This window comes from Trachymyrmex septentrionalis, unplaced genomic scaffold (genome assembly GCF_001594115.1).
Source record: "Trachymyrmex septentrionalis isolate Tsep2-gDNA-1 unplaced genomic scaffold, Tsep1.0 scaffold79, whole genome shotgun sequence".
NCBI lineage: Eukaryota > Metazoa > Arthropoda > Insecta > Hymenoptera > Formicidae > Trachymyrmex > Trachymyrmex septentrionalis.
The window spans coordinates 1013198-1025805 of NW_017305977.1; the positions used below are offsets into that span (position 1 = coordinate 1013198).

General features: G+C 32.7%; 3 protein-coding genes across 10 annotated transcripts in view; 1 reads left to right on the top strand and 2 right to left on the bottom strand.

The window, feature by feature from the left end:
- LOC108754316 (pre-mRNA-splicing factor RBM22) overlaps positions 1-4063 on the bottom strand; it is a 5498-nt gene extending 1435 nt beyond the window's left edge. The window contains exons 1-3 of the mRNA XM_018496529.1: positions 4023-4063; positions 626-809; positions 468-521 (exon numbers count right to left, since the gene is read on the bottom strand). Of these exons, the coding sequence (XP_018352031.1) occupies positions 468-521; positions 626-679 (108 nt within the window). The 5' untranslated portion in view covers positions 680-809; positions 4023-4063. The remainder of the gene's footprint in view (positions 1-467; positions 522-625; positions 810-4022) is intronic.
- The window catches only part of LOC108754313 (epidermal growth factor receptor substrate 15-like 1), a 42753-nt gene continuing 34207 nt past the window's right edge, over positions 4063-12608 (top strand). For 2 of the 5 annotated variants that reach the window (XM_018496523.1, XM_018496524.1), the window contains exons 1-2: positions 11440-11803; positions 12342-12386. In XM_018496523.1, the coding sequence (XP_018352025.1) occupies positions 11777-11803; positions 12342-12386 (72 nt within the window). In that variant the 5' untranslated portion in view covers positions 11440-11776. Of the gene's footprint in view, positions 4121-11439; positions 11804-12341; positions 12387-12608 lie in introns of those variants that run through there. The other 3 variants (XM_018496520.1, XM_018496521.1, XM_018496522.1) reach the window with 2 other exon arrangements.
- On the bottom strand, positions 6917-8780 carry LOC108754317 (probable 28S ribosomal protein S16, mitochondrial). 4 transcript variants are annotated; one of them, XM_018496531.1, is made up of 3 exons: positions 8567-8780; positions 7360-7553; positions 6917-7297 (listed from the first exon to the last, which is right to left on the bottom strand). In XM_018496531.1, exons 1-3 carry the CDS (start codon positions 8687-8689, stop codon positions 7228-7230), a joined length of 387 nt encoding a protein of 128 aa, XP_018352033.1. In that variant the 5' UTR covers positions 8690-8780; the 3' UTR covers positions 6917-7227. The 4 variants fall into 4 exon arrangements, with proteins under 4 accessions (XP_018352033.1, XP_018352034.1, XP_018352035.1 ...); XM_018496532.1 differs by having other exon boundaries at positions 6917-7328; XM_018496533.1 differs by having other exon boundaries at positions 6917-7026; positions 7337-7553.

A 12608-nucleotide genomic window follows, 5' to 3' on the forward strand; every position in this document is an offset into this window, starting at 1 on the left:
GAGAGAGCAGACTAAATTGAGTCGAAAAGTCTTTTATCATTTTATAATTTTTGCAATAGTTAACAAAATATTAATTAGTAAAAATTGCCACTATTGGTCTAGAATAATTTTTTATTCAAATACTTTACAGAAAAACTGCAAGAGACAAAAATCATTTATTTTCTTTTTATAAAGTTCTGAGAATTTTTTTAGAATTTTTTAATATCGTATTTTCTCATGTTGGTAAAAATAAGAAATACAGTACTAAAAAGTTGATAAAAAATTCTTAGAGTTCTATGAGAAGAAAATAATGATTTTTGTCTTTTGCAATTTTTCTATAAAGTTGATAGTATTTGAGTGAAAAATTATTCAAGACCAATATTTGGAAATTTTTAGTAATTAATATCTTGTTAACTATTGTTTTTTACTTTGTAATAAAAGATAACAATTGAATAAATTTTTTGACAACTATCCAGACTTTTACTTACCATACGAATATATGGATTGTCTCCCAAACACGTCTGACACAATATTGGGAATTCCTATACAAGAAAAACATGCCAATGAAGGCAATATGAAATAAAAATGACACCATTGTTACAAAATAAAGGCTCGAATTGAAAGTGAAAAATCTTTTTATGCTCACCGCATCTTCCCAATTTTGTCTATTATATGTATTGGTGGTTTTTGATGTTGCCATTGCACGTTAATTTATTTTAGAACAATACTTCCACCATTTGCAAAATTACTTGCAACACTGTTTTTTCAATGAGTTTTGGAATGCAGTCTATCACCGTAAAAAAACAATGACTATAACATCAGAGAGAAACCTAAGAGAGAGCATGACGGCTCAAAACCTGTATCGGCAAAATGCTGCCGCATACTACTGCCCCCTGACAAAGAGGATCCAAACTACATAACAAGGTCCACTTTTCTGAGAGTACAATGCAGTGCATTAATTCGCAGGATCATAGTAGCGGCACAGTATATACAGTAGCGCAACTCTCCCGATGTTATGTTGATCAAAATGGAGTGCGCATGCATGAAATAAGCAAGTCCCGTCTCCTCTCTTTTTTTATTGTTCTCTCTCTTTCTCTCTCTATTTAAATAAGCGTTTCAATGTTCCACTTAAACAATTTGTCTTTTATGGTCAAGCATATATGGTTCAGAGTAGAAATTTAGAGGAAAGTATTACGTATATTGTCTATTTGGAGAAATGTTGAGTGAGAAATCTCGAGAGATTGGTCTAATTTTTGTGAAAAAGTAAACAAAAAGTGACATAGAAAATCGAGCAAAAAGGATTTCTTTTTATTTATTGTATTTTAAATTTATTTTTTGGACATACATGTATATAAATTTCTTTTATATCTCTCAGCTTTCTCATAACATTTTCATAGATATATAATTACATAATATTTCTTTTATACAAATATACATTTTTAAGTTAATTTAATATTTTTCCTAATATTTTTTTACATTTTCTCTTTATTTTTCAATATGTTTACAATTTATTTTTATTAATTTTCATTAAGTTTAGATTATTTCATTGTAATAGTAGATTTATTCGTTTGTATACGTTGCATGCTCTAATATGCTCCTATAACAGTTCTTATTTACTCCAACGCATTTGGAGTGCGATGCGAATAAATCTAGTGAATTTTGATAGAGCGAAAAAAGGATGAAAAGAGAAAGAAATTTAGGTGGTAATCATGGCAACGCTAGATAACTTGCTTATTTCACTCATGCGCACTCCATTTTGGCCAACACTAACATCAAAGGTGCCGACAGGGAGTTGCACTACTGTATGTACTGTGGTAGCGGCCCGACTTATCGAAAATAAGAAAATGCAGTACTAAAAAGTTGATAAAAAATTCTGAAGAAATTCTTAGTTCTATGAAAAAAAAAAATGATTTTTGTCTCTTGCAGTCTGTAAAGTTGATAGTATTTGAGTAAAAAATAAACGTCGATAAGTCGATAATTGGACCGCTACTATGATCCAGCGATTTAATGCACTACAATGTACACAGATTCACTTATCAAGACTGCAGATGATAAATCGATATTTGATTCATAAAATCGTGTTGTATCCACAACCTGTGGATCAGAAATACTCATCTCTGCAATTATATGTATGTCTATTTACATGAGCGTGATTTTTATATTTCACTTAAAAGGATTAACATTAAGGTCGTTTTATACCTATTTTATAAATATGTTTATATATATTTTATTAATAGATATTTATTATACATAAACTATATAAGTATGAAAGTTGTGTTTCAAGCATTTTATTTATATTAAACGCATTATTATAGTTTATTTACTTTATTTCCCAGGAAAAAATATTCTGTATATAATTATGTAAAATTATATAACATTATATATAATTTTATATATTTCCCAGATAGCCAAATCTAAAGAGACAGATTTTGAGCAAAGTCTGCTACCAATTTTTAATTGCAGAAAGGCAACAAATTGTACACAGAGTTTGTACTATCAGACAATGACCTAGTTTCCACCAAGGTTCAATTCGAATCAGAATGTAAGAATCAATCAACTACAGTCGAGCATTCCCTTGTCGTTCGACTGTAACAAGGGAATACTCGACTGTAGTTGGTTGGTTTTTACATTCTGATCCGGATTAAACCCTCGGTGAAAACTAGGCCAATGTCAACAAACTGCTGTCAAAAATATGACAAAGCCTGATGACATGCTATATTAACAAATTGATGACAGAAACCGAGCAGAGTCTGCCATGATGTAAGAGAACAAGAAGCGAAATCCAGGCGTTGTTCGACATGGACTGGGTTTGGGGAGACGCTATTAGCGCTATTTGTATCATTGTATCTTCATCGTCCATTAAACATGAAACAAGGATAGTGGTTGGTATTCATAGTCAGATTTTATATTCAAGACCATTTTAAATTTAGCCTTGAGGTGTCATGAATCAATCAGAAGGTTACATGAGCGTTTTAAGACATTACTTAAGACAGTCTTGAAATAAAAACTGAATACCAGCCAGTATGACACAAATAGCGTTGATAGCGCGCTGTCCGAACGCAGTCATGATCTTAAACTTTGATTATGGGCCGGTTTCACCAACTCTGATCAAGCTTAATTGTGATTAACTGTCAGCTGCAATTGGTCGATTCTACTAAACAGCAAACGCGATTGATCAGTCAACGGCGATTAAGCTAACTGCCATTGGTGAAATTGGCCCTATAGAAATTGGACTGCTAGTCCTGAATTGCTAGCAACAAAATTTACGTATAATGAACTAGACTCCCTATAAGAGAATTGCGTCAATGTGAAGTAAAATGGCGTCTAACAAAAACTCTATTAGAGTCTGAACTTCTTCACTACGTAGAGTATAGAATCATGCTTTGATTAATAAAATGATGAGATTATTTTAGATGTATCAAAATTATAAATAGGTAAGCTTATACATTATTATAAAGGTTTCAAATTAAAAATATATAAAAAATACAGATTATGCGGTAGAAAAGCGTCGAAAGTGACATTCTAACCTTGTCATCAATCATATAATTTTAATGTCTTCTTCGCAGAAAACATGATTAAAACATGATTAAAATATATAAAAAAAGGCGTTTAAAATTATCAGTATATAACAGTTTGAAGCAAGACATTTTATTGTAAAATAAAAGTATTGTTAAATAAAAGTGTTACTTTATTATTGTTTCATATTATCATTTCAATTCTAAAAGTGTAAAAGTTCAATTGTAGAAAACAGATCTATTTCTATAAATATTTTGTAATTTAACATAAATTCTACTTGTCAATATTATATAATTTAACGTAAATTCTACTCTCACAATTTCTAAAATTTAAATCACCACGTTTACGATACTCAAAATGGGGATATAATAGCATCAATGATTGGTTCCGCCATTTTACTTCAAAATCAATAAAAATTTTATCAAGATTGATGCGACTCTCTTATAGAGACTCTACTTCGCAGAAAGAATAAACAAGCAAGATCTATGGTACCTGCATAAACAAACGCATCCCTTACGTATACTAACGCATGGTGGAAGGATTACATGGTGTGCTCAGTTTGCAAGGGTCTCTCTCTCTTTAAAGTTAAGCCCATGGCACATACAAGAACATAAGGCCATAACACGTAAGTAGTAAGCGAATTGGCCAATCACAGTAGAGATGGTAATGCAGTAGCGAATCCAATGTTGCGATTTTCTTACTGATTACGCGTCTTACGGCATTAAGTTTTTCTATGTGCTCTCAGCTTTAGCGCTCTCTGTTGTTTCTCTGCTTTTCGATCGTTCCACAAGGCCTATAACTATGAAATGCGAAATATGGAGCAGTATGTTTTTATTTTAAAACAATCTTAAATATAATATCTTAAGATGTTAATACAGTCACCGACGAGATACTATTAAAGACCGTCAACCCTGGGCAACTTTTCAGTATAAAAAGGCCCCAAGGCCCGGAGATAATTGACATTATCGACAATTGATATAAATTTGTTATTATTGACATAAATATTTGGCTCATACATTATTAAATTTATAATTTTTTATTACATAAATGTTCCATAAATAAATATACATACTTGTAAAGATATAATATCCTATATACGAGGGTCGTTTGAAAAGTCCGTGCAAAGTCACTGCTGATGGCACTACTGGCGCGTATCAAGGTTAGATTTAGTAGAAGAGATGCTAGAGTTAGCATCTCTTGGAGGAACACACACCAAGTTACAGCCAGATCGGTCTATTTGTTTATGTTTGGCGTTCATTTGAATCGAGAAAGTCGAGTGATTTTCAATAACGCACCAGCTCACACCTCAGCAGTTGTGGTCACAAAATTAATGCAATTAGGGTTCCAACTTGTCTCACATCCCCCCTATTCTCCAGACTTGGCTCCCTCGGACTACTATTTGTTCCCCAATATGAAGAAATGGCTGGCGGGAAAAAGATTTTATGGAAACGAGGACGTGATTGCAGAAACAAACCCCCCTCGACTTCCTCGATTCAAATGAATGCCAAACACAAACAAATAGACCGATCTGGCTGTAACTTGGTGTGTGTTCCTCCAAGAGATGCTACTAACTAAATCTAACCTTGATACGCGCCAGTAGTGCCATCAGCAGTGACTTTGCACGGACTTTTCGAACGACCCTCGTATTGCAGAAAAATTACAATTTTTTCTCTGCAGTTATCATCTCTGATAATCAAACTTTGACGATAACATTAAAATTACAATTTAAAAAAAAATCGAGTATTATTGAGTTTTAAATGCATAAATACGTGTACCAAACTAATAAATCATAAAATTAGTACAATATTATCAGTTTTTAACTCTTAATTACTTACAATATTCACAAGGACGCGAACTCCCGTAAGGAGATCTTTAATAGTATCTCGTCGGTGATACAATCCTCGGATTGGCTTACACATCTTAAAATTGATTTAAGACAGTTTTAAATGTTACGATTTGTTCAATTCCGAAGATCAGTGACCAAGTATCAGCCAGTTAGGCTGCGAGGCCAATTAAAAGAAGAAGAAGAAAAAGAACATAGCGCTGCGGCGAGTCGGAATAACAAATATCCTAACTAAAATCTCGAATTTTAACGCTTAATTTCTCAATTCACGAGGCCAACCGCTGCATTTTTTTGCCAGATTCTTTTATTTTGAATAAAAACGCGTCGAATGAGTACATTTTTATTAAGATTCTAGAGTAGGATCCGATTCTAAATAATTTTTAGATTATGGACTGCACCTCCAATTTTGGTGAAATTAGGCTCATTCGACGCGTTTTTGCTCGAAACGAAAGAATTTGAAAAAAAAAGGTTAGATCGGCCTTGCGAACCGAGATATTAAGCATTAAAGTTGACGACTATTTATGTTAGAAAATCTATCATAGCGACGAGATGCAGTGACACGACTGGCCATGTTTATGCGTCGCGATTATGTACAATATATAATTGAGGCTAGAATAAGCAATTTCTGCTTAAATTACACAAAATTCTCTTCTTTAAAAACACATTCTCTGCTTTAAGAATACAAATTATTTCCTATACAATTTTTATTTTTACAGCAGTTAATTTGTTTTGATTAGGTATTTGTTTGTTCTAAAAGTACAAATTCTCTACTTTAAAAACAATTTTCTACTGTAAAAACAAAAATAGAATATATAGAAAATAATTTGTATTTTTAAAGCATAGAGAGAATATGTTTTTAAGAAGTAGAGAATTTGCTTTTAAAAGAATTTATGTAATTGAAGTAGAAAATACTTATTCTAGCCTCAATTACATGTTGTGCATGACCGCGGCGCATAGCGTGTCCAGTCATGTCGCTGTATCTCACTGCTACGACAGATTTCTTAATCTCAATATTCGTCAACTTTAATGCTCAATCTCTTGGTTCGTGAGGCCGACCTAACATTTTTTCTTGCGTTTCGAGCAAAAAACGCGTCGAATGAGCTTAAATTCATTAAAATCGTAGGTGAGGACCGTATTTTACATATCGAACTATTTTTAAACAATAATTATGTTAATAAGCATATTGTCCTTAAAGCCAAATATAAAATGGGAATCCCTAACTAATTAAATTGAAACTAATTAGATTTAAATTAGGCCATTAGCTGTAATGTCATATATTTTCAAAATTAATATTTATTGATATTTTTTTATTGCAAAAAAATGGAAAAAAATGCAGGGGGTTCACTTTGATAACGATCATCAAGCGCTATCTGAAACATAGGTTTTCGCATAAAGAAGTCAACATAAATACATGTCGCGTAAATTTAACCCAGTCAAGTGACACAAATTATACATGAGAAAGTCATCTATCACAGCATGAGCGTATATTAGGTAAATTAAACGCATTTAGTTCTTAGATGTGAACTTAGATTACTGTTTAGAAGAAGTCATTTATTAATATTTTTATTGTTAAACTACAAAATTTGTACAAAATAAATGTTCATAACATAACAATTATGTCTTAACTACGTAAAATACAACTGTTTATTCTTAACACATACTTTCTTTACATTTTTCTACAGTTTTGCAATTTCTCCATGCTTTCATATATGTTCTTGCGATTTCTCCATGCTTTCATATATGTTCTTGCGATTTCTCCATGCTTTCATATATGTTCTTGCGATTTCTCCATGCTTTCATATATGTTCTTGCGATTTCTCCATGCTTTCATATATGTTCTTGCGATTTCTCCATGCTTTCATATATGTTCTTGCGATTTCTCCATGCTTTCATATATGTTCTTGCGATTTCTCCATGCTTTCATATATGTTCTTGCGATTTCTCCATGCTTTCATATATGTTCTTGCGATTTCTCCATGCTTTCATATATGTTCTTGCGATTTCTCCATGCTTTCATATATGTTCTTGGATGAATAGGTAAAAATCCAGCGAGTCCTAATAAATCTGCAACAGGTGTGGACATTTGTGCTCCTTTGGCAATCCAATATTGTATTCTTTCAAAATTGAAGGATACTAATTTTTCATTATGCATATTTGGAATAGGATCATATACACCAACTTGTTCTATTGGTGGTTTTCTTTCTCCTTTTTTTACCTACAACAAAAATTAATTTATTGATTCTAGCTATAGAAGAATTTTTCTCTTTCTAGTTAAGATTTTTATACTTGAGCCGATTCTACAATGAGTCGGTAGTTTGTAATCAGAAGTTCTAAGTCTTAAAAAGGTGTAAAACGACTTCTCACAGCAATGAGTCATTTAGCTCGACAATGAAAAGGAATAAAGTTGAATTTGGACAATTTTGAAAAAATCGGTAGTGGTAGGACCTCAGCACAAAGATGGTTGTAACGATTCATGAAACTTTAGTCATAGTCACAGGTTAACACACAATGTTTTGATCAATCACTTACATTTCATGTTTCAATTAAGGACATCTTTGTGTTTAAGCCCTTAAGTCTGATTGCACCAACGTTTTGACTTTAAGCAAGACTTAACTCTACTGAAAAAAATTATGTCAAAAGTAAGATAATTTGAAAAATCATATATTAAAAATAATTTTATTATATGATTTTAGTTTTCAAATTTTAAAGAATTGAATAATAGAAATAGAAGAAAAAAGAACATGTCATCATGTGACTTTTCAAATTAGTGATTTTTAAAAATCATATACTGATCTGGAACAATTCATTACATGATTTATGTTTTTTAATTACATGAATTTCATCATGCAACTGTGTGATGTGATTTTTTTCAATAGAGAAAAAAACTGTCTCGTTTTAAATCAAAAGAGAGACAGAAACAAAGAGAATTTTATGCCTTCCTGAAAGTCAAAGTAACATTGGTGCTTAGTCATACAAGTTAGTTGCTGGCCAATTTGAATAATTCACCGATACAGCTTGTACAACTAAGACTACCAATTTTCTTAAGGCTGATCAAATTCGACTTTATTCCTTCCCATTAATCGAGATAAATGACTCCCTGCACAATTAACAACTTGTAAATGCAAAAAATCATAGTCGCCTATTTAGATTAAGACGCGTTAAGATTTAAGATTTCCGATTATCGACTCATTGCAGAATCAGTTTTAAAAGAAAATTGTCTCAATTTACATCAATCACAACGATATGATAAAACGGTCTATTAGTGCAACCATAACGAGCGAATCTTATTGCTTTACTGAATGGCGTAATAACACCTGTCCCAGATGAACAGTGTAAAGGTAGTCGAGGCATATTTGTACGTGTTAATATTAAAAAATCACCGTTTTTATACAATTACTTGTTTACACTAGACTATCTTTTAAATCAGAAATTGGCTTAGGGCTTCTGTTACCATAGATTATCTAAGAAAATAGACAACCAACTCCCTTACTTTACTTGGAACAATATTTTGAACGCCACCTAGGCGAATATACATAAATGAATTAATATTCGATTACATGACATTTTTTCGAAAAATTGAAAAATGGTACTAACAAAAACCCCTAGACAACACGATTTTAATTTGTACGGATTAGTAACACCGATGAAGGAAGTAGCAAAGCTAATCACACATTTTTTGTAACACACATTCTACAATAAGTCATAAATCAGAAGTTAGAAGCTGGAAATTGACCAATTACAGTCATCAATTTTCAATTTCTAACTTCTGATTTACGACTAATGGCTTATTATAGAATGGCCATTATAGTTACAGATGACCAAATCGAGGAACGCGATTGGTCGAAAAACGTTATGATTTTTTTACGGTTAAGCGGGGAGCACATATTCTTGCATAGCACATAACACGTAATACATAAGAAAATGTACTAATCAACTTTGATGATCTCCGTTTTTTTTCTTATCATGAAATAAAGAACTCACATTAGTTAAATTTCTTATGCATTACGTGTTATGCGTTATTCCAGAGTCTGTACTCTCCGCTTTACACGCATTTCTATCTACAATAAGCCATTAGTTATAAATCAGAAGTTAGAAGCGGATTTATAACTATATATATAGGTTTTTAAGCCTTAAGCCATAAGGAATGGACGAATCACAATCAATTATTCTCCTCGCATTCGACTGCAATTGATCAATTTCTTACGGCTTGAGATTTAAAACATCTATTGGAGATCCAGACTAAGGGGCTTCGCACAATAAAAAAAAACAAAGAACAGAGAACAAAGAATAAGAATTTAACCTATTAGAAACTGTGTATTCCACATATACATGATTTCTGATAGATTGAAATTCTTATTCTTTGTTTCCTGTTTCTTTTATTGTGCGGAACCCCTAATAATCGAGCTAACGAACTAACTAGCCGTAACTAGCTTTAAGCTAATCACGCAGTGAGTACAGTAACAGTACAGTAACAGTATGATTTTCAATCAATCGTGTTGGTCGATTGTTACTATTACGGTTACGGATGATCGAATCGAGCAACGCGATTGGTCGAAAACCTACGTTAAGTTTATGGTTATTATGTGCAACTAACTTAAGTCCATAAGTTCGTCCATAAAGATAAATTTTCATGATCGAAATGGACGCTTGATATTCGTCAATTCTGACTCAGATGATCTTTTTTGTAACTAAAACAGCCAGTTTGAGCAGCTCGTGAAAATTTACTTTTAGTCCATACCACAAACTTATGGACTTATTACTTCAACAGTGGCCTAGTTTCCATTGAGAATTTAAACCGGATCAGAATGTAAGAACCAACCAACTAGAGTCGAGTATTTCCCTGTTACAGTCGAACGACAGGGGAATGCTCGACTGTAGTTGATTGGTTCTTACATTTTGATCCAGGTTAAACCCTTGGTGGAAACTAGGCCAATGTTATTAATCCATACAAATTAAAATTGTGTTGCCTAAGGGTTTTTGTAAATACCAATATTTTTTAGTCTAGAGTCTACGATCGGTATTCATAGTCGATTCTTATTTTAAGACCATCTTAAGACGTTAATGTAGCCCTCTGATTGGTTCATGACTTCTTAAGATCGTACTTAAGACGGTCTTGAATATAAGATCTGATTATGAACCGACCTACGAGTTATGCTTTCCAATTGCTTAATACATCTTAACATATACGTACACAAGAATGTACAAGTGTATCATTGTGCACGATTTATTTGGAATAGAATGTGTACGCTGTGCATGGTTGAGAACCATTTCGGATAGAGTTAGATTAAGTATAGCTTTTTTTGTCTGTATTAAATAAAAAAAAGTAAAAGTACCGGCCACTCTAACTTCATTTATAACCGCCGCAGTTAGTAACATGTAATTGTCACTAGAAATTACTAGAAATACAAGCTCACACAGCTCGATTGAGTAGAGGGGGTCGATTCTGTATCTTCAAACAAGGTAAAAATTACAAAAGTGAGCAAATTTACTAGGTGTTGACCAATGAAATTATCAGTATTCCAATAAATTAGCTTACTTTTAATTTTCACTTCATTTCAAGTACAGAATCGATCCCCTGTTCATGTTAAACGAAATTCCCAAATATTTTTGCACTTAAAATGAGATAGACACATATTTTGCTTTGAAAAGAGAGACAGCAAAGATGTCGAGTGCCAAAAATGCAAGCAACGCGAACAAATCTCTTATTTCGGTAAACAACAAGGATGATATGACATCTGGGGAGCACCCAGAGATGCGAATCACTCGTAACTATTTTTATACGCTTACTGACAGTTGTCGGTATTGTTGCATAGATATTTTATATAGTGAAAAAGCTGCGCAACAACATCGACAACTGTCGGTAGGCGTATAAAACAGTTACGAAATAGCGTCCCAGGTGGGAATCCGAACGCAGCTTAATGGCTCCTGATTTGCTGCTGCATTTCCGCTTTCTGCTCTTCCGTCGAAGTGTGAACGCGCCCTTATTCTTTATTCTAGGACTAGGGCATTTTGCGGTAACAGACAAAAGGTTGTTATGTCCTTTCTTAGGTTCCTCAGGTTTCTCTCTGACAATATATAGAAATCTGTGGAAAAAGCGAAGATGCTGATTGCTAAATTGAAAAAGTGCAAGCAATGCGAACAGACTTAATATGAACGTTTAGTGCAATCGATTTTGAATAAACGATACAAATGATTTTGATAGGTGTCTCATAAATTTGGTGCTTCTTAAATTCATAAATAAATTGTTTCTGTCGTGCATTCCTCGATTTTGAATTTACAAGAGATAATAGAGGATGAAACCGCTATAATTCGTTGGAATATTCAATAATTAAAAGCAATAATAAAGCGATAATCCCCGCGAAATATTAAACGAAATTGTTAAAAATCGTACAGTATCGATTGGGTGTCTGATTGGTTAAGCCAGTGCTTAACGCAAGTATGGCCGCTTTGCCGTCACCTACGCAGGTACGGAACGATTTTCACGATTTTCACGAGAATATAACATTTAATATGACTCGCACCCATTGTGAGAGCTTCTTTTGTAAAGTTTCGCCATGATTTGTACTAAACTGTCGCAGTACTTATGCGTTTTCATTGCGATATCTTATCTATCTCAGGCGGTCTAGGTCGAAACGTCCTCTTTTCGATGGCGAAGTATCAATTTATCTGTACATATTTTGATTGATAACTTTTTACTCATCGAGGAGGAAGCTTTTGTTGTTTGATTAATGCGCTATTCCAGAAACGCACAAGTCAGACTTTCTTTTAATTTAACGGTTCGTTTAACTGAATTATATGAATAAGCTTCGATAAAAAGCGTTTTTATATGTCAACGCTTATTATATATGTTACTTATTTATATTATTCATGTTGACAAATACCTACTTGTTAAACATTATTGACAATTTATGAGAAACAATTGAATATATGTATTATTTATATTGATTGTTAAGATTTGTGCAGATAAAAATAAAAAATGTATTTGAGTTTACTGCTTTTACAGGTGGCTGGATGCCATACTGCAATATATGAAGCTTATTATAATCAGGTATTATATCATTCGTTGGAAGAGCATATCTGTAGACATGCTGCTAACTGAAGAGCTCCCAGGAAAGACATTGCAATCATCATTTGTATGTAAAGTAATGTTTTAATTAGAAAATCTGCTTTTGCATTGTATCTTGTTTGCTTTATTTCCAATAAAATTTTTTAAAAAGTTGGTTGCAATGTTCTTCTGGGAATTTCTTCAATTATTGATGTATAAATATAT